Below are 23,134 nucleotides of genomic sequence, written 5' to 3'. Positions count from 1 at the left end.
ATATAGTCTGTATATCCCCTATTAGTCTACATGCTCTTGGAGAACTGAAAACCTGTTTTATTCACAAATCTCATTATCTTGAATGGAATTTGACACACAGTAACAACCTTATAAATACTTAAACAAATGAATAAATGATTCGATTAATCAAAAAATACCAGGTCCACATGATATAATTATCTTGATGGACAGGCAGACAAGTAAAAGCCTGCCTGTCATAAAAGTAGCCTCTAGATAGTTAGAGTCACCTACAATCAGGTGACAGATATTAGGGAACCCGACTCCAGGAAGCGGTCTCAGATGTGACTTGAGTTGGTGGAATGTGTGCCATGCACAGTCCCTCAGGCTCCTTCCCAGGCTGAATATTCTTGTTCTAGCCTCAAAGCTTACACTTTCCACTTAAACTAATGATTTTATTCTAATCAGATTTAATCTACATAAGAGAATATTTTCTTTTTATTGTGCATTTCTCCCCACAGTGTTATTGCACTGTGTCGAACGCTAAACAGTACCTCTCCTTTCACTTTTACAACTTCTCACGGTGTCCTCTGACACTAGAGCATCCAAACACATGGCTAAATATCGAGGTTAATTCATTTTTTGAAATGAATCGATCCCTCTAATTTTTCAATCTATTGTATTTTTCCTAAGACTTTCCTTCAATCTCTCCATCAAGTTTTGGAAATTAGATAACCTGCCACCTTGCCTGCTTCCCACAATTCAATGTTATTATTTGAACTTAAAAAGGTCCAGGAGTACTACAGAACCACAATTTATGCCCTACACATAAACACAATCAGTAAGTATTTATTGTCCTAATTTGTCATTATGGAATGTAAAGATCTGGTTAATTCAGATTTCAATAATTTGAATTTTTCAATGATTCATCTTGCAAACTCTTTTAATGAGTACCATAAATTAAGTCGTCATAAGTTATCATGGAAATTTTAAATATTTAAGATAATAAACCTTTTGAATAAGTCAGTAGAATTAATTTATACTCAATTAATGCATGTACTAGGAACTAAGGAAGGGCTTCATCTAAGGACATTATAAGGCAATCAATCCCGTCCAGCCTATTTTGAGTTCCTTTAATTTTTCTCTAACTATATTGTTTCACAGAAATAAAACTGAATTGTATATTAAAAGGGGTTGATTTAAAACATCACACATTCAGATTGATCCGTCCAATTGCTGAGTTTTATTTTATAGACTATACACAAAACATATACGGAGGGTGCCAAAAAAATGTATACACATTTTAAGAAAGGAAAATTGTATTAAAATTGTAACACTCAATATATACCGATAACGAAAGATGAGTACAAGTCATGTGTGACGTCTGCAATTACAAGAGGTGCTCAAAGTGGTTACCATCAGCATCCAGACACTTCTGATTACGGCGAACTACTGCTTGAGCAATGTTGACTAAAGTGTCCACTTGTATACATTTTTTGGCACCCCCGGTATAAAGCACTGTAGCCAGACGTCTCAAAACCTTTACCATCATAATGTTTCAGAAAAACCCATCCTATCATGCCTTCAACAACACTACAGATCCATTACAAAGAACATTCAGAACAAAGAACATTCAGAACATAAAGGCATGCATGAGACTTGTTTACTTTTCAAACCTTGTTATATATAGTCTGATTTTTGACAATTCTTCATTAAGGTTGTAGTTTTTAAAATACTTTGCTATAGTCATGGGGATATGAAATACGTACAGTATGGGGAATATAATCAACAATGTTGTAAAGATTACGTAGGGTGCCAGATGGGTACTGGACTTGTCATGGAAACCCCTTCATGGATGGTGTAGATGCCTGACCACTGCGCTGTACACCTGAAGCTGTGCCTACATATACATTACATAGAAGTTGTTTTCTTACAAACAACAAACTTTGGTCTATTTTGAAATTGATAACCTCAAGCAATTCTAAAATCCAAATTTTGAATCATCTTCTCCTTGCCAAAATAATAAATATAAGAAAAATCCAAATATAATTTAACTTGTTAAAATATTATCAAGGAATTCGGCCTGGATTTTCAGGACTTTTTTATCTTCTTCTTCCTGAATTATCTTTTAACCTGCTCTAAATCTATCATTTATGATATCAATTTTACCAAGTTAGCATTTTATTATACAATTCCCGAAAGAGTAAAGGGAATAACTGGGAAAAGCCTATTAGTATAAGATGTATGATCTATAATACCTATTTTAAACTTCAAACTCTACTGGAAACATAAAGTACATGTTTTAAAATTGCATTTTACACAGAGTGCACACATGAATACTTGCTTGTATCAGGCATAACTTCAGACAAATGCGCTGATCATCTCTCACTAGATTCGTAGTCTGTACTGCATTCAAAGATATACTTTGAATTTTAAAGAACAGGCTATATAATTTTTGTACTTGATTTTTTGGTGGGCCTCCCAAATAAAATAATGCCATACTTTGAATTTGTAAGATATATCTGGGCATTGTTAATTGGCATCAACCTTATGTATACTTGCTTAAATAGAAAATATAAAGTAAAACTGAATTCAAATTTCTAAAGTCAAAGATAAAAGTGATTTCTCTTGCACAGAGTAGCATTTGGGGAAGTTTTAGAATTTAAGCGAATATTTCCATTTAAGATTCTACCATTGTGTGCCATGTTTCTTGATATTTATCATCTACATATCTTAGAATTTTAGAATATCAAAAACTAATCTGGTCCCATTTACCACAGTAAAAGTACTGATTGTAACACACCAGCTAGACCTCATTTCCTTCATACAGGGTTATCTTTCTGTTAAAAATGTGAAAAATGCTAGAAGGTGCCATCAGTGGTGCATTAAAAAACCCTACATTGATTGAGATCCATTTCAGATTCAGCAAATAACACTTCAAACCAATTGTGTTGAAGCAAAAATGAGTAAGAACATCAAATATCATAAGTAGAAGGTAATCAAATTTCTCTGAAAATTTACCTGAAATAACAAATACTATAAAAGTCAGAAAACTATATAAACTATCTTAAAAAGAAAATAGCATTAAGACAAAATTGGATAATATTACTTATAAAATGAAAAACTGTTTTGTGAAATGTCAAAATATTTTTGAACTAGACAGCATTCTTTTTAATAAAATAATTTCTCAATTAGAAAAAAGTAAATGCACATTGTGAAAAAATAGTATTACTAAAGAAGAAAAATCTATTTACATCACTTTTAATATTTTAAGACAACCACTTCTACTGTTTTAAAACAGTTATGACTATTTTAAATTATAGAGCAAAACTAGCACTGGTGAAAACTTTCATTCACTGGAAACACTGAAACGGGAATCTGTCTTTTTTCTTTTCTAATAATTTTGATTTTCCCCAACATCTATACGTTTGGTTGTAGAGTATTCCACTTGCTACATGTCCTTCTTAATCCTAAAATAAAATGTTGCTCAGGGAAAAAGCAAGTATTGGAACCTAAACATCAGAACACAGCATCCATTCAGTAACCTAACCTCCTGTGCATAGCGATGGTTCCACCTGTTTGAACACAAGCGATGCTATACTCAGCATGTCATTCTACCAATTTCTCCACATCTTAGAATCTTCTGCACCTGTTTATCACACTAATAATTAGCTTCCAGGGTCAGGAGAGAAAGAGAAAAGTTCTTTTAGGCAACAACTTCATTTATTTCTACACTCATATAATGATATATGTATAACGAATCTGCTTACTCATCTTTGTTTTTTCCAGGTAACATGTATATGATAAAAGAAATACCTTAAATTCTACATTAGTGAGGAAAACTAAAGTGCAAAGACAAATGGGAAGACATTCCTGAACAATCCTTTCCTACTATCAACAACCTGATGAAGGAAAAATGTTGAAGCACATTTAATACAAAAAAGTAGGGAGGTAGGTTAATCTCAGAATCATCCTGGTCTCATCCCAACATGTGCTTGCTGGGTATCTTTAATCTCAAATGATGTCTTCATGAATAACTATTACTGGGAAATGTGCTTTCAGAAATTATGGAAGTTTTCTATATTTAAAAACATCTGAGTTTCAGCCAAAGTCTGAGTTTAAACAGATTTGGAAAAAAAGAAAATGCTGTTTTAGAAAATCCTAATGCTCAATGGATTAATTCTATTATAAAATACAATTTTCAAAAAAACACAATAAAATTTCCTGAAATTGGAATTACTGATGTTTAAGTTGTGATGGCAATAAGCGTGGCAGCCGCGAAGATAAAACAGCAGTTAACAGTGTTATTCTGAACACTTTCTATGTGCCAGTAACCATGCTGAACACATAGACGGCATTATCTCATTTAGCCCTTAAATCCAGCCTAACAGGAAGGCACAAGTGTCTGGCTTTTACTGAGGAGAAGACTGAAGACTTGGACCATTCAGCATGTTACCTAAGACCGAACAGTTTATAGAAGCCAGGATCTCAATCCAGGTCTCATACACTGGTAGGTTATAAAGACTTTCAACATGACATAACTTTAGAAACAATCCACAGATAATAGAACCCTTAGTAACAGACTACAGCATTACTGCTTGGCTGTCATTTATAACCAAATTGGATAATTACCATAGAATACAATATAATGATGAAAATAATAGCTATGCTTGCTATTCTTAAAACACATTAATCTAAAAAAGACAGTAATTTCAAAATAAGTGTTACCTTATCCTATAAACATATTAAAAGATGTCGAGAGGAAGTTGGTTTACCCTAGAGTTAGTTGCACATGAAAATAAATGGAGAATCTAAACCTAGATCGTGCCTCACAGAGGTTCCCCTTACAGCCTACAATAAAGCATTCCTCCTCCACTCTTCTTCAAAACAATTTTTTTCAGTAAGAAATGTGCAAAGATTTGACAACGCTACTCAAGGAAAACTTAACAAAACTGAACAAAAGTAATATCAAGGAAACGCCACGCCCCACTGTTTCAGTTTAAGTATAGACTGACCTGGCCAGTTTGGGCTTATCAGATTGCTGTTTTAATCAAAGAGATTTGTAAGATCAAGGAAAAACATAACACAAGAAAAGAACTCAAGCAAAGATCTGGGTGAGAAAAACAGAAAGAAAACTCAAGAGAAATTTTGTAGGAAAAAGGTATAGACCAAGGTACAAAGGTTTGAAAGCTTTTGAAAAAAAAGAAAGCAGTACAGCGTAGCAGTTAAGTGTACAGGCTTTGGTGCCAGGCCAACTGAGTGTGACAGAGCCTCTGACTGATTGATCTTGAATAAGTCACTTTTCTTTAGTTTCCTCATCTCTATAATGGGAATAACAGTACCGTGTTTCCCTGAAAATAAGACCTAGCCGGACAATGAGCTCTAATGCGTCCTTTGGAACAAAAAGTAATGTAAGACCCGGTATTATATTATAGTAAAATAAGACTGGGTCTTATATTAATTTTTGCTCCAAAAGACGCATTAAAGCTCATTGTCCGGCTAGGCCTTATTTTCAGGGAAACTTGGTAGCTATCACAAAGGGTTCTAGTGAGGGTTAGATGTTATATGTAAAACATAACATGGTACCTGGCTCATAATTCTTGGTGTTAATAATTAAAAGGAAAAGTCAGAGGAAGAACGTACAATAAGCAGGGCCTCAGGTTTTCTGTACAGGGATCTCCTGAGTCTCTTCTAACTATATGTATGTGCCAAGCCAAAGGAGTCAAAATAATACATATAACGTTGAAGATCCTATTTATGACAACTGGAAAGTCATAGAATTATGTTTCCTTGAACTTTGTTTTCCTTGAACTGGCCTGAACTTAAAAGGCACATTTCAACTTATCCAAGATGCCACTGGCAAACAGGGGACATGAATTAATATAAACAACCCAAACCACGGAAGTGTAAAACTATTAAATTTTAATCCCAAACAAGTAAACTTTTGTTCCAAGTAAATGTTTTATTAAACTGAAGCAAAGTCTGATTTTGATATATAGAATACTATTTTATTCTTTATTTTAAACCTTTCTTACATGTTTAAAAATATACAGGGGTTCAGAACAACCTCAGTAAAATGATGACATTTCTATAAAGGACCTCTGAAGCCAAACCACCAGTGTGTGACAATGGCGGGCTTCCACAGGCACATTTCATTAACGCATTTCGTAAAACAAAGAAATCAAAAATGCTGAGAAGAAAAATACTCAGTAGTTTGATAGAAATTTTAAAATATCTGTCAGGCAAGAAACTTAGGGTAAAAAAGTAAGATTTAGATGTTTTACTACTCACGCCTGCTTCACTACTAATTCCCAAATATCATTTAGCTACACCCAAACCCCTGACAATTTATTACACAATTCCATGTAGCACACTAAAAAATAAGCTAATTTAATCTCTGAATATGAAAACAGATCATTACAAAAGAAAATACTGACAGCTCTTACCTGTACTTGATAATTAAGTATATTGTATTCTCAGCAACACTAAGAATGCAGCTTGGTCTAATATAAATATCTAAATAACAACTAAACAAAAGTATTCTTCTCTTAAAAGAAGTTTTTGTATATTTTTTCCAATGTTGATGACTTAAGGAACATTGATCTATATATTGTGCTAAGAAAACATTAGGCACAGGTCACATAATATAATTTACATTTTCTTTGTTGTGAAAAATGTGGTATGTGCAAACGCATGTCACACAAATGATTAGTGGACAGAACAGTAAGTTTTGTAGTCCTAACACAAAAAGGTCATTTTTTTACTCAAAAACAACAACAACAACAACAAAAAAAAAAACCAGGACACACCAAGTAGCTTTAAGAGTGGTACCTCATATCTGGGTGAGTCCCTGCATCTGAATTCTTTGTGGATTTTCTTAAAGGAAAATGAAGCTTTACTATAGAAAATGGGACACCATTTGGGCACATGAAATAATTTAAAAGGAACCAGAAATAAGTGTTTCCAAAAGCCATTAAAAATATTTAACACAATATCTCAAACAGGCTAGAGATTGCTTTGTCGGAAGAAATAAATTATTTAATATCATGATTGCTTTACATAGTAGATTCTTTCTTCAGCTAAGACACTTCTGGATTAAGGTACCAAAGGATGCAGATCAAGAAAAATGGAGAGAAAAATACAGCAGGCTGCTAGGAAAGGGGGAGGGGACGAGCATAATTTTACGGTAATGAAATAAAAATACTGTGTCTTTTTATTCATAGCAGAAAATTTGTGCTGCAGAGATTATAAAAACACAAGCAAAAGGGTTGTGTGGCAGGTACTAAAACACAACGCTTACTATGCATCCTCCATGGAGAGACCACCTATGGATTTCAGACCAGTGTGTTTAAAAGTACACTTTGATGCAAAAGATTACACTTGGCCACATATATAATATGTAGCATTTTCCATAAAGGGCAGTTTATGTAAGTAATTTCCACAAGCACAAAGAGAGCGAGAGAGAGAGAGAGAGAGAGGGAGAATGAGAGACAAAGACAGAGGAGAGAGTTCAGTCAGAGAGAGACAGAGACAACGAGGGGCTTCGCTCACGTCCTGTGGAAGAGCTGAGATACTGTTTTCATCCTCAGTGCTTAATTTTTCCTATTACTGCACATTTATACTCACACACTATAATTATCTCATGAGATTGCCCTCTATACATCCTTTCCTTTAGTTTTTTTCTCCATGAGAAAAGAAAAAGAAAAAAAAAAGAAACCTTTAGTCTTTTCATCTCACAGTCAACTATTCAAGTAAATATTTCTCTAGTGGCAAATTTCCAGATGAATGAAGAATATGATCGCAAACCACTGTCAGATTACATTTGATTTCCTGTGTAGTTCTCTTCAAATGGAGCAGGAATTAGCCCGCTTCCTGGGTTTGGGGTCTCGTGTTTCCTGATCCTTCACACACATACAAGATGTGCACATCGTCTCGGACAGTCTTCGGAGGCCCAGCCGGAAGACACTGTTGGAAAGGCTGTATATTACACAGTTACAGAAACTATTACTTATAGCCAGCCAGGTTGTTAAGAAGGACAGTGTTGGATTGGCCAAGACCCGGGAGCTTTCCAGCAGAAAGTAAATGATATAGGGGAGCCATAGCATGTAAAACACACTGGTTATCCGAAACAAAACCATGGCGTAGCGACGGTCAGGGCTGTGTCCGGTCTCCCCAGAGGCACCCACCTCGTGGCTAGGGAATCGGGACCTCCGGTCATGTATCTCTTTGGTGTGCTGCCGGCAAATTTTGAAAATGTGGAAGTAAGTGAAGCAGACAACAAAGGCGGCAGGAGCATAAAGTAAACAAACAATGAAGCCCGTGAAGTAGGCACTGGTGAGCCAAGAGGTGGCACACCATTCAAAAATGTCACCATGGTAACCAGGTTTCCCCCAACCAAAAAAGGAAGGCAAGAAAATCAGGCAGGAGTAGATCCAGATTAAAATAATGCAAATTCTCAGTCGACAAGGGGTGACCAGTTGATTGTAGGAAAGAGGCTTGGTTATTGCAAGATAGCGATCCACACTAATGCAGGCAAGACATGCCATGGAAACACTTTTGAGAACCGAGATGATATATCCAAAGACCTGGCAAGTCAATGACTCGTGGATCCCCGTGGAGTAGTGGAGAAGTGAGAGAGTAGGAACCAAGCAGCTGACTCCAACGAAAAGGTCAGCATATGCCATGGTCTGAATGAAATAGCTGGTGGTGTAATGGTGCAAGAGTGGAGCACAGTGAAAGACAAAGATGACCGTTAAATTCCCAGCAATGATTAGAAATGTCAGCAGGACAATAACAATCGTCTCAAAGACGCAGACGTCCACCGCGCCGTAATGACCAAATCCCAGTGGGCAGGAGTGGCGCTCGGTCACATTCACGAGGCCACTGCTCAGGTTCAAGGTCCTCCATTCAGTCCACCTGGATTCATTCATGGCTTGGAATCAAGGGAACCTGCAGCCTTGGCTACAGCAAGCCGGTGCCCTGCCCGGCATCTGTTAAACTCTGCACGAGGGTTTCAGAATCAGCTTCCGTAGACAGTGGCAGTGCTTCTGTCACAGCTGAGCATCCCAGAGAGTGTTCCAGGATCTTCATCAGCCTCAGTGCAGCAGTGACACACCTCAGCTTTGGGAGGGGAGCGAGAGGAGGGAGGGGATAAGCTACAAAGGCGGTGAAAAAGGGTCACTCATGAGCTTCCTCTGGTGGTCTCAAACAACTTTTTGCAGACACAAGGCACTTCTAGAGAAAATGGGTTTATTACCTTGCACTATGAAAAATTAAATCTGCAACAAAAATAAATAAATCAATTGCCAAGGGAAGAAAAGCTTCTGTGGGCTGTATGTCCTCCTCAGAAGGGCTGTTTCTTAGGGATCAACTAGAAAGAATGAGAAAAGAAAAGGTCTGAAATTGTCTCAGGCTTCCTGTTTCATCTATCACGAGAAGTGGATTCATAGTTTAGAATTTAAGGAATTAAGATCTCAGATTTGGTTGGAAAGCTAAGAAAAAGTTCATTGTGACGAACAGTGTCTTTGGAGATTTGATGCTGTTGGGTCAACTTTATGATCCGTTTCTCTCATTTCTTTAAAAAGCTACGAACCACCGACCCATTTCCCAACAAAAGAGTCATCTTTATTTGGGCACAAAGGAGCAGAACAGAGATAACAGACTCCAGATTGCCCTATAGTTTTCATGAGGAGAAAACACACATATCTCCAGTAGGGAAGGTATAATATGAAATGTGTTAACACCTGACAAAATATGATAAACTTCTGAAGTTTCAATTCTGCATGCAATTTTAAAACATTCAGAAGAAAACAGTTTTAGTCTATTACAGTTACTGGTGCTACCACCAGCAATGTAATTTATACTTCTTCCTTTTCAAAAGGAAAATAATTCATTTTTGCTATTAATTTCAGCATCAGTAACTGAGAATAACTTTCATTGTCTAATATGCCACCTTCCTTATAATAAAGCATGATCATAGACTATATAGTTATTTCTCACCTTTGTAACCACACCTATATCTCATCACATATATAGGTAACCATACATTAAATTTAGACAATAAGAGAAAGTTTCCTATAAGCACCCTGAGCTTATTTGACAAGAAATGTTGCCATTATTTATTACTGAGGCATTTCTATTAGGCTTCATAGTCTATGTTTCTCTACCTTTTCTATTTTCATTAGATGATTAGCAAATTAAATCATTACTTCAACTAAATCTTCTGAAAGTGGAAAATTACCTTGTTTGTTACATTTGCAGTTATGTAGCAGCCATATGTTTAAAAAAATGTCTCTTCTATTTCTGCATTCTATTTTGAGCAAGTGCTCAATTAACACAGGGGCCATCAGGCAGGTTGTAAGACGGTCTTGTTTTAAAATACCTCTAAAGCATTGAGATGCGTTTATATCCTAGAGTTTCAAATACTGAAAGGCTGGCTAGATAGAATCCATCCAAAAGGCTTCCAAGGTCGTTCTGATATAAGGTGAACATTGTCAAAGGTCTTTTTTAAAGTACAGGCATTTCAAAGAGTCTCTTGTCAGCCTTTGTTGTCATATCTTTTGAAGAAATACCATGCATTAAAAATAAAAACACTTCCTCAGGAACAAAGCAGCAGCTTCATAGAAAGCATTCTTCCGAAAGTTATTTTCTCGTGCAGCAGCAAGTCCTTCAGGGCGGTCCTTCCTTTATAATAGCCACGGGACAGTCCTCCTTGCACATCCCACTTTCACTTGTCACCAAATAGTTCTCTCATTGCAGGGATAAGGCAATGCTTCTCACCTACATTCATTCTCATCAGCTGCTAGGCTGGGCTGCTTGATTCGGAAGTCCGACTCACTGTGATGCAGTTACCAGGATGCTGTGGGGCTATTCTTCACAGTCTCAGCATCACTGCCTCCACCTGAGCCGGAGCCCTGCTCCTCCTCCTCCTCCTGAGCCGATGCAGAAGAACTCACCATCAGAAAGGTGACTCGGTCCTCCTGCCCCAATCAACAGCACAGCCAATGGCTACTGCAGCTGAAACTGTCACTAGGTAACAGTTGCCAGGCACATGCAGGCTTATAGACTCACTCGTCAAGCTCCGATCAAGATTGACAAAAGAAGACAATGGGACTGACCGATCTTATAACATATTAATGGCATGTATGAACTTCTAGAGGTATTCTTCTTAGAGCATTTGTAAAGATTATTTCCTATGGGCAGGACAGAAAAAAACAAAACTGGGATACACCTTTAAACCTGCAGAGAAACTACCACAAGGTACTTTGACACTAAAAGTCAGCAGTAATCTAATGCTTATTGGCAGAAAAAACTTATTAATTATTAAACATCAGTTAAGTCTTCATGAACTCCGGTAATATAGCTACTATTTTTATTCTCGAAAATATAGCTATGTTTTGATTAATAGAAGTTAAAAATCACGTAATCGCTCCCATCCCTGCCATACCCACACTAACCTGCTGAATTTGATGTATTCAACTGTACAAACAAAGCATTGGAACTAACACCTGTATACTAAACCCTATTTGGGAAAACATATAAGGTCAAATATGACCTCAGAAGAGTAGGCATTAGAAATAAATAGAATGACTGTTTAGTCCACTTTTGAACCTAACATAAAAAAGATTCAAAGAGTCAAAGAACTTTGTCATCCAATGCTTGAATTAGAAGGAAGTAAATTAAGCTCATTTATTTGATGGAGGTTAAAAATATTTCCATTTATTTTGACTTACTATTGATAAACATTCACTTTTAAAAAGCAAATCCTCTGGAGTCTGCACTCTTCTTAAAAGTGACTTAGAACTATTTTACCAATTATTTCAGAATTAAATCAGGAAAATTAAGATGAGAATGGAGGATAACTAACGTTTATCTATGTGCCAAGCATTATGCTGTGTGCTTTATATGTTTTTTCTCTATAAAAACCTATGAAGACGGTACCATCATAATCATTTTCCAAAGGAAGAAAATAGGCAGTAGAGAAAGTAACTATAACTTGCCTACTATTATTACAGAGTTTTGAACCTAGGATTGACACAGGTCAAAACTGTCATTCTTAATACCACACTGATGAACCCCAATCTTTTTTCCTCTCCTTTCCACTGATGGCTACCAGTCAAGAAATGTCTAAGAAGAGTTCTTTTGGATTTTAAACAATGATTTGTAAAGAGTAGAAAGGCCTATTCTTTCCTTCATGTTGAATGGCCTTTCAAAAAGACCACACTATTGCTAAAATCTCAGGGGTTTAGGTGAAATTGTAGAACGGACGCGCATTTCTCATTTCAAGAAAAATTTATGAAACAAGTTAGAATAATCTTAGAATGAGAACATGTTGAGGTTTGAAAGTAAATATTTAAATTTAATACAACAAGGTTAATGTAAATTTTGCTGCAACGGACATGGGGGACATCCAAAGAACATGAAATACTAATTCAAAGAGATATATGCACCTCAATATTCATTGCAGCATTATTTACAAAAGCCAAGATATGGAAGCAACCTAAGTGTCCATCGATACACAAATGGATAAATAATATGTGGTACATATACAAAATGGAATATTACTCGGCCATAAAAAATGAAATTTTGCCATTTGTGACAACATGGATGGACCCAGAAGGTATTATACTAAGTGAAATAAGTCAGACAGAGAAAATCAAATACCATATGATTTCACTTATACATGAAATCTGAAAAACAAAACAAAAAACAGACTCATACAGAAAATCAACTGTTGGTTACCAAAAGGGGTGGGGGTTGAGTGGCAGGCAAATTAGGTGAAGGTACAAAATTCTAGCTGTAAAATATTAATAATAAAGTCATGGAATATAATGTACAGTATAGACAATATAGTCAAAAATATTGTAATAACTTTGTATGATGTTAGATGGTAACTAGACTTACTGTGGGGATCACTTCATAAAGTGCGATAATACAGTATCACCATGATGTACACCTGAAACTAATATGATATTGTATGATAATTATATGTGAATTTTAAAAAATAGCTAGAAAGTCCTATTTTGCAGGGAAGCATTTTGACTTTTAGGGATACCTAAAAGTATTAAAATCAAAGAAAACGGGATGTAATTAACATTCGTTTACAATAATAATAATTATTCAAAATAAAAATTACATTTGATAAATATTCATAAATGTGGACAGACCTCACATTCCATATGAAGAACAGTTAAATACCAAGCTTTACTACAAAACCACTGAAAAATAAAACACTATCAATTATTAAAGCTTCCTCAAGTCACCCAAATCTAAACAAATCATTTTAAAAGTATAGACTTTACACATTTTAAAAATACTTTTGAACTGTAGTGTTTTGAATACCAGGGAAATGGCAAAAACAACTCCCTTTAGAGAAATTAAAATACTCGATCACCTTAGTTTGACACATTTCTTTCCCCAAAATCACTGGCAGGGATTTGACTCTAAGACTACTGTAAATAACCCATAATTGTACCTGCTTTCAAAGGTATGTGATGAGATGAGAAGGAGAGTTCGAGGAGCAGTGCTCTGACCCACCAACTTCCACCCAAAAGCTTCAGTAGTTCTAACAAGATAATGTTCTTTTCAGAGATTGACTGCTTCGACTGGCTCCTCACTTTTCCTCCTTTCCATCTTTTTTTGATCTGATTTTAATAAGAACTAATTATAATGTGAAGCTCTAATAACAAAAGACCATTAATATTGTTATATTTACATAGCTCATTACATAAAGCATTCTTTGTTTTTATATTAGGCATAATTCTCTTCATTTTAGGGGTCATTAGGTATTTTATTATTGCCATTCTTAATACAATCATCCTTCTCCTTTCAACTGATGAATGCTAGTTGGAAAGTCTCTAAGAGGAATCATTATTTGGTATTACTTCAGAATTACTTCTAACAGCTAAAACTGTATAACTTTATGACATGACACATCACAAGTATTTGATTTTTCACTTATGCCTTAAAGATGTTTTATATATTATTTTATATGTATCAATATTTCAATATTTCATTATTAAACCTGTAAGTGACTTGAGCAACTACTCAATAGGACCTAAACAGTAAAGCAAGATAGAGACATTAGCCATCAACGGTAAACAGAATAAAGAGTAGGCAGTGACTATCAAGGGTAACCACACAACTAAAATATTAAAAAGTAAACAAATATAAAGTCAAAGGTTTTTTAAAGTACTCTTTAAATGTCCCCCAGGTGTATGCATGCGGAATTTATCTATTTCTTCAATGACTCCTCTCATTGGTTAACTTCTCTCCATCTGCAGTGTCACTCCCCTAAGCAAGCCGGCATCAGCTTGTGTGTGGACTACTGCAGCGGCTTCCTGCGTCGTGTGCAGCCTCTTTTCAATCCATGCTGCACAAAACAGACAGAACAGTCTTTCCAAAACGCAAACCTGATTATATCACTCCCCTGTTTAAAAAATTAAAAATTAAAAAAAAACACACTAAAAATATAAGAACAGAATTACCATATGACCCAGCAATCCCTCTTCTGGGTATCTATCTGAAAACATTTATCCATCAAGATAGATGGACCCCTATGTTCATTGTAGCATTATTTATGGTGGCCAAGACAAGGAAACAACCAAACTGGCCTTCGATGGATGATCGGATAAAGATGTGGTACATACATACAGTGGAATATATTACTCAGCCATAATAAGAGATGAAATAGTGCTATTTGTGACAACATGCTAAGCAAATAAGTCAGAAAAAGTCAAGTACCATATGACTTCACTCCTATGTGGGATATAAAACGGAAAGCAACAAACGAACAAGACAAACAAACAAAAACTCACACACACAGATAACAGTTTAGTGGTTACCAGAGGGTAAGGGGGGAAAGAGGGTGGTAGGAGAGGGTAAAGGGGGTCAAATATAAGTGATGGAAGGAGAACTGACTCTGGGTGATGAACACACAATGCAATATACAGATGATATATTGCAGAATTCTACACTTGAAACTTGTATAATTTTACTAACCAATGTCACCCCAATAAATTTAATTTAAAAAAATACTTCAGTGCCCTTAGGGTAAAGACCTAACAGGTCCTACAAAATCCAGTCTCTACATATCTATCCAATCTTAACTTCTAGTCTATGTTGCTTAGTATGAGCTAAACTGGCTCTACCTCCGCCCACTCCACCGGTCCCCAAGTCCTACACATGTCTCTTACGTTCCCTGCCGCCTTAAGTTCTCTGTACCTGCTGCTTACTATGCTTTCACACTTGTTTTAGTTCATCCCGATGCAATCTTCAGGTGTCGATTCAAATGCCTCTTCAGGGAAACCTTCCTTGAATTCCCAGATTAGAGCATATTCCACACTTATCATAGGTTATAAGAACCTATTTCATTCGATTGTGTCTTCCTGACTAGATTGCAAGCCCCATGAAAAAGGCAACATCTGCTTTGTTCCTCATTTTCTCTCAGGTGCCTACACTACAGTGTTCGGCATAGAATAGGAGTTGAACAAATAAATATTTAATATAATTTAATGGAAAGCACATAAAAATCGCTTGAAGAGTCTATAAGACGACAGAAAAATATTAATAAACAGTTTTGTGACACTCAGAATACACAAAGTTCCTTGGAATCCCTTGTATAACATACAAGATTCACAAGAGAGCTATAAAATATATGACCAAATTTCAGAGGGAAAATAATTAGTCTAATATATTCAAATTAAGAGTAACATTCATCAATACTTCTACTTAAACCCAATTCAATACGAATATCTGACTAGTGCTTTGAAAAATCGTACCTAACAAGAGATACTGATTATTTACTTATTTTAATAATGACCAATGTTGCAAGATGCCATATCAATGTATTTTAAATGTAGTACTATTAAATGTGGTATCAACAGTATAAGACAACTTGGTTGAAGTACTAAACAAAAAAAATAAACCCTCTGAAGTGGCACATGTTACATTCCGCTGATTTAGTGACTTCTCAAAGGCCAAAACAAGTTTATATTGTTAACTTCATTTCATTATAAGACAAGTTACACTTGTTAAATATTTTTCATTGTTAATAAACAAGTGTTAAGTTTGTGGCACTGCAAAAGACAACTTCCTTAATCTGGGAAACACTCTATGGGAAAATCGACAGCTAACGTGTTATTTAATGGTGAAAGAGTAAATGCTTTCTCCTTAAGATCGGAAATGAGAAAAGATGTCTGTCTGCTCTCACCACTTCAATGCACATAGTACTGGAGGTCCCAGTCAGCAAAACAGGCAAGAAAAAGAAATAGTTAAATCATACAAGAAAAGGAAGACATAATTGCCAACATAGGAAATACTAAAATAAAAAAAATCATCCCCATTAGAATGAGTAAATTTTGTCAGAATACAAGGTCAACATACAAAAATCATTGCATTTCTATACACTTTCAACAAACAATAATAAATAAAATTCTAAAACAATAAACCATTCACAATACCCTCAAAATGCAAAAAAAAATATGAATAGTCTTAATAAAAGATTTATAAGACCTCTACCCTGAACACTACAAAATGTCATTGAGAAAAATTAAAATGTCCTAAGTCAATGGAAAGATACACCATCTTTATGAATTAGAAGATTCAATATTGTTAAGAATGTCAGTTTTTCTCAAATTGATCTATAGATTTTTTGCTATTCCAATTAAAATCCAAGCAGATTTTTTTTTTTTAAGAACTTACAAGTTCTTTCTAAAGTTTACATATAAAAACAAAAAAACTAGGATAGCTCAAACAATCTTGGGAAGGGATAAAAAATAGTTGGAGGACTGGTATAACCTGATTTCAAGACTTACTATAAAGCCACAGTAATCAAGACTGGCATAGGACACATAAACATACCATGGAAAAGAATAGAGTCCAAAAATAAACCCACTCTAATCAACTGAATTTCAACAGAATCTAAAACACATCAGGAGAAAAGAAAATCTGTTCAGTAAATGGTAGTAGAAAATTTTGGATCTCTGGGGGAAAGTAAACTTAGACCCCTTCCTCATACCATACACGAAAAATATTTGAGATGATCATAGATCCAAGCAGAAAAATTAGTATTATAAATATATAGCATCCAGAAGAAAACATCCTAGAAGAATAATATTTTCATGACATGAGAGTAGAAAAGGATTTTTTAGGATACTGAAAGCAATAAATACAAAAGAAAAATTTAATAAATTATACTTAAAATTAAAAGTTTGCTTTTCAAAAGATATCATTAAGGAAATCAGTAAGCAAGTCAAAAGAATGGAAAAAAATATTAGTAAACGTATATCTAACAAAGGACTTGTACTCAAAATATATAACTGACTTCTATAATTTGTTAATAAAAATACAAATAACGCGATTGGAAAATGGGAAAACACTGGTATAAACATTTCACAAAGGAAGACACACAAATGGCCACCAAGGAAGAAATGCTGAGCAACAACAGTCATCAAGAAAAAGCAAACTGAAATCACAGTGAGATTCCATGATATAGCCACCAGGACGGCTAAAATTAAGACATTGACAAATACTAAACGTTGGTAAGGATGCAGAACAACAGAAACTCATAAATTCCTACTGGCAATGTCAAATGGCCCAACTTTGAAACAGTTTGGGAGTTTCTTATAACAATAAACATATCTACCCTATGATCCATCAAATCTACCCAATAGAAACAAAAATATATATCCATAAAAAACTTGTATAAAAATGTATATAGCAGCTTTATTTTTAATAGTCCCGAGCTGGAAACAACCATACATCCATTAATAGGGGAATGGATAAACAAATTGTGATATGTCCATATAAAGAAGTTCTGGAAGAGGCAGAACTAATTTTTGATCAAAGAAAGAACATCGTTGCCTCAGGAGTGTGTGTGTGTGTGTGTGTGTGTGTGTGTGTGTGTGTGTGTGTTGAGTGATGAAAAGTATAAGGAAACTTTCAAGGATGATAGAAACGTTTTGCAGCTTGATAGCTGTGGGTTACCTGCATACACACGTGCAAACTCACCAAAATGTAACATTTAACATCTGTGCATTTCACATAGATGCAAGTTCTAGCAAGAGGATGATAAAGCTAGGATTTCACTTGCTTGTTTCAAGAGCTTCATGTCTGTGTAAACCCACCAAATTAGAGCCCTACATTGAGCAATTTTAAGGCACTGCCAGGAAATCGTATGTATTGATGTTTGAAAAGGAAAACACCAGAGCCCTCCCAAAGCAATGTCCCGTCAAGAATGAGAGCTACTGAAATGTCTACAAGAACAGATACTGCTGGACAGAATAAGCACATCAAGCCTGTGCCTGCTTTCACGCCGTCTGAATCAGCACACCTGACTCAGGGCCCAGTGTTTGTACTCACAGACACAATAGCCCAGATGCAAGTGAGACACTACGTGAGAAAAGCCTTCTTATTAAAGGCCGGTTATACAACACTCAGACTGCGCTCGCTGGCTGGGATCTAAGACAACTGGTCAAGAAAGCAAAGCCTTTGGGAGATTCCATTAGTTTTAGTCAATCACAAAGGAAAATGGAGAAGAAAATTACAATATACATGTATGTTTAACTCTCAGAGGGGAAATCCTCAAACAAAATACATGATTAAAAGCTAATTGGTCAAAAATAGTACGCAGAGCAATCAAATAAAACCAGGGACAGTTTGACCTTTCTATTTTCTCTCAGTTATGGTTTTACCTACAAGAAACACTACGTTTGAAGACTAGGAAAGACCAACTTCCAGAAGAGAGTACAGGCTTTAGAGTGAGCCAGACCGGGTTGGCACACTGGCTGAGCACTCGTTATTTATGAGGTCTTGGGTATGTCATCCTCTCCACGTGCAAAACGGAGGTGATAATACCCCCCTTTTAAAGCCGGTTATTTAATTAAAAACTAAAAATAAACTCTGAAAAGCACATAGCAGTTTTTCATTCAAAGCTCACTAATAGTAAGGTAAGCATATTCTTTACTATCAACTTGCTTTTGTTTAATCATTGCTCAAGGAATGACACCCACAAGTAACCTGTTCGGATTGGGAAATTAATAACAATACTTGCACTATTCTATTGAGTTGCCAGCTCCCTCAACATTCCTTTAGAAAAGTACATTCTTAAAAGCAATACATGGTCTGAAGGTGACTCTGCATCTTAGGATATTTCTGTGATCAGCAACTCAGGAACACAAAAATTACGAACCTTAAGTCCCTGAAAACCTCACTTACATGGATCCTGCCATTCCCAAAACAGCTGAGACTGTCTCTTTTGAAATTTAAAAAATTTTGTTTTACTCTATCAAATTTTACATTTAAATCTTTATAACAGGTATCACCCACTCCTCTGCCTTCTTAATCTGGGAATTGTGAACATAATTGAATGCTACCTGGTAGGCTGGAATCATCACTGTAACATCAATTAAAACACCTATAATACAATCATACTGCTGTAGCTGCTGAATTCAATTACAGGTATATTCAGATATACATATAAAAGAGACTGGCTTAATTTACACAACTAACTGGACATCTAGAAAGAATATATAGCTCCCTATATTTTCTGACTCTATTTATTTGCATAGCAAATATAGCAGTACCCCTCCTTCCTCTTCTAATTCACTATCTTTAATCTTCTAGAGGCTTAAGTATCAGAAACTACACTTACAGGAATTTTTTTCCCCAAAAAGTAAATAGCAGAACTGCTCTGTGACTAAAGTACCATAGCTCAGGCTTTGGCTGTCAGTTATTTCTAGATAAGAGAGGTGGTAACTGTTTTAATATGGCAACATATATGACAAATACACTTAAAAATAACACAGGAAAAAGGAAATTCCAAGCTAGCTTATATTTTCCATGGAAGAGTTATCCATCAATCATGTTGTTCTCTTATTTTATGAAATAACCAATCTGGAAATTATACTGTTTCTAATAAGATTTTTATATCAGTAAAATCCCATCAAATATTAATATTATCTCACAGAAAGGGTTCAATACATCCACTTTCCTTTAATTTTTGTACAGTAAAAACATAGAGGAAAAAGTTGAACCTCGAAACATCTCCTTCAAAAGTCTGTTAAAATTGTATGGAAACAGAATAAGACAATTACATTTTAAGTAATGGAGTCACATTACAGGAAAGAAATGTTGATTCCAATTGATTTTTAATTAAAAGAGATTTTCTATTATAAAAATTCTATTTTTTAAGATATCTTATTGTTATGGCAACTGAAAGCGCTAAAAATAATAAAGAAATATCAAAGTTGTTATAGCAACTGGAACTTTAAAAAGCCTTCAAGTGTAAAGTAAGCAAACCTTTACTTGGCTTGAAATGCAACATCTATGACTCAGTTTTCAAAAGAAAACTTGAAATACTCATGCTCTTGCCTTCACAAGTTGTCTCTGGAGTCCAAATTTAAAGACAAAACCTTCAGAATAAGAGTTGAAGTATTTTTTATATTCCTATATCCCTCATCATTCTATACATATTCAACAATGTGGCTTTGATAACTATACGAGTTACCGAACTCCATCAATAGCAAGAAATGCTGATTACTCAATAAATGCATGTTGATTGAACTCAACTATTCAGAGTTGACACAGAATCTGGATTTTCTGGCCTTCTGACTTGCTTCTCACCTGCCATCTTCACTGCTCTGCTCTACAATATACTAAAGGTGGAGAAGATCTGCTCATTGTCAATGCTTTGCCCAGATTCATCCCAATAGTCAATGACATTACAATTTTTACTGAAGGCCTATTGCCTGCTGGGCAATTGATGGAGGCTCTGGAGCCTTTCCTCATACAGGTCACAGGCTAGTAGAAGATGAACTAAAAGATGGATATAGCGGGATCTGCAGGAGAAAGTTCATAAGCAGTGGTATGGTCTTTGGAGTCTTTAAACCTAAGAGTAACTTAATTGATTCTTTTCCCAGAGATAGCCAGATTAAGAAATTACAATTTTAGATTTACATGCTCTGCATTAGAAATTCAAAGCAAGTCTTTACTTTCATATTTTCATTTGTTCCTTTCTAATATTATAACTAACGGCCAAGATTCGGGCGACAACGTAGTAGGATGTTAACATAGCACATTTCTCTAGCATTTATGGACTAAAGAGAATTGGCTGGGAAGAGACCCCTATGTATGTCTCTCCATACCCTCCTGCTTTACTGTCATCTTTACCCATCCCCTTTTTAGTATTTTCCCCCCCAAGAAACACTGGCTTATGTTTAAGCTAGCAGTGGTTTGTCTTGTGAGCTAGTAGAGATGATTTGAGAAGTTCAGACTGGGCTCGGTGGGAAGAAGAGCCAGAAGAAATATTCCCCTTACACCTCGAATGGGGGCGCTGCAGCGTTTGGTTAGTAAAGCGTCCTGTTATATAGTCTGACAACTCTGCAGAACGAGAACACTTTCATAAGCGTAAGTAAGGGCAAACTCTGCCCTTACCCGCCTTACCCGTAAAGATGACTAACGATGACCACTACTGTTTTACTACATGGTCCAATACAATTCTGCTGCCTTTTATGAAAATGAATAACTGTCATTGCCCTTTAGATGAAAAATTTCCAATACTTGGTTTATTCTTAACCCATGATTATCAGTATCATCCAACAAAATCTTATTTTTCCTCATTTTTACAAAAAAAATACAAGCACTCAAGAACATCAAACTGTACCTTCAAAATAAAATTGCTAATAGTAAACAGATAACTTGGTCATTATAGTTAACAATGCAGTAATTTCTATACATGCAGCACCTATGTGATTAACTTTATAATAGTTCTTGGATTTCTACTTGTTTATGCCACATATAGTGTCTCTGTATATGTACATATTATACATTTTATAATATTTCTCAAACTAGTATCGAAGGAATCTTTGAGAATATATCTTTAGTGGTCCATAAACATAATTTTTTTTTAATTTTCAGTGTTGACTTTCAAAACAATCTAAAAGCTTTAGTAGAAGTAGATTCTGATAATCTGGCTGCTATCTCATAGCAAAGCACTGTTCTGCAGTATTGATGCCAACATTTGTTGAAGCATTTACCATGTGTTGAAGCCGAGGTATTCTTAATTTGTTGCAGACTAAGAAAGTAGAACATAAAAGCATTTAACATGTAAATGATGCATCAAGTGAAGGTCACATGACCTAACAACACACTATACAAATAAGTTTTTCCAGTGGGTTGGAAAAGTGTTCTGGGAAAGCTTGAGTCATCTGAAGGCACATGGTCCCATAAGTATGCCAAGCTCAAAAAAATCTATGTTGTAGCTGTCAGCATCTCATTTACACTGTGAGCGGCAATTTAATTTCAGGAAAATAACTGCATCCATAACATTAAGTTAATACAACAAATATACATTTTTACTGATTTTATAGTTTGCTTATATTAAATTTATTATGGTCACCAGAGCTAAAAGTTTAAAGAGTTTATATTTAATTTTATACTGCCATATATTTAGGTAACATTGAAATAATACGTATTGTCAACACAGATGGAAGAGGATTGCTAAGAACTTCCCCCCCCATGAAATGGTGTGGCATATTATTCAAAGTTGAAAACCCTGACACGTACAGTAGCTGATATTTAAAATATGTCTTTTAATAATGATGATTAAGTACCCTGGCAATACAAGTCAAAGGGAAGCAAAGCTAAAGAAAACTAACTAGGCTGATAAGAAACTAACAATATCGGAGTCTACAGCGCCCATAAGCTTATGGAAAATATCCAATTACAAGTCATCTGAACAGATGGAAAAAGTTATAAAAAAAGATATAATTATCATAAGATGCTCATTTAAACATACATTTGCTTTTACATGAAAACACTAAAGAAATGTCTTGATTGTGACCCTCTTCCGCACGAACTCCCCCGTACCCTGTTTCTACCTCATACGCTGCCCGCTCCTAGACCTACACAACTGTCTCCTTTATCTTTCTTTCGCTCATGGAACCCAACACACAGTGCTTCAGTCGCACATGTACAGCGCATGTTTGTTGAAAGGATAATGTTTCTGTTGACTCGGCACTTTCCCCCCAAAGATCTCATAATGTTTTATAAACAGACATTACCAACTTTATAAATATACTTATGGTTTACTGAAGATCACATTTAAAATATGATGGAAAAGGAAATGTCAACAGAAAGAAATGGAATGAAACCATCTAACCCTCACACCAGGGATGTA

At 35.4% G+C, this 23,134-nt stretch overlaps 2 protein-coding genes across 6 annotated transcripts in view; both read right to left on the bottom strand.

The window, feature by feature from the left end:
- The window catches only part of RABGAP1L (RAB GTPase activating protein 1 like), a 423,826-nt gene that overhangs the window by 265,767 nt on the left and 134,925 nt on the right, over nt 1-23,134 (bottom strand). The gene's annotated exons all lie outside the window — the stretch shown is intronic.
- On the bottom strand, nt 5,901-11,363 carry GPR52 (G protein-coupled receptor 52). Of its 2 annotated transcripts, none has more exons than XM_019726424.2 (2): nt 10,199-11,363; nt 5,901-9,328 (listed from the first exon to the last, which is right to left on the bottom strand). In XM_019726424.2, exon 2 carries the CDS (start codon nt 8,886-8,888, stop codon nt 7,803-7,805), a length of 1,086 nt encoding a protein of 361 aa, XP_019581983.2. In that variant the 5' UTR covers nt 8,889-9,328; nt 10,199-11,363; the 3' UTR covers nt 5,901-7,802. The 2 variants fall into 2 exon arrangements, with proteins under 2 accessions (XP_019581983.2, XP_074178291.1); XM_074322190.1 differs by having other exon boundaries at nt 5,901-9,078.

This window comes from Rhinolophus sinicus, linkage group LG17, assembly GCF_036562045.2.
Source record: "Rhinolophus sinicus isolate RSC01 linkage group LG17, ASM3656204v1, whole genome shotgun sequence".
NCBI classification, from domain to species: Eukaryota; Metazoa; Chordata; class Mammalia; order Chiroptera; family Rhinolophidae; genus Rhinolophus; species Rhinolophus sinicus.
The sequence above is the reverse complement of the archived record's forward strand: the minus strand, read 5'-3'. Positions and strand labels throughout refer to the sequence as shown.

Coding starts and splice junctions, on each gene's coding strand:
- GPR52 (XM_019726424.2), bottom strand. CDS start 8,888: ATGAATGAATCCAGGTGGACTGAATGGAGGACCTTGAACCTGAGCAGT.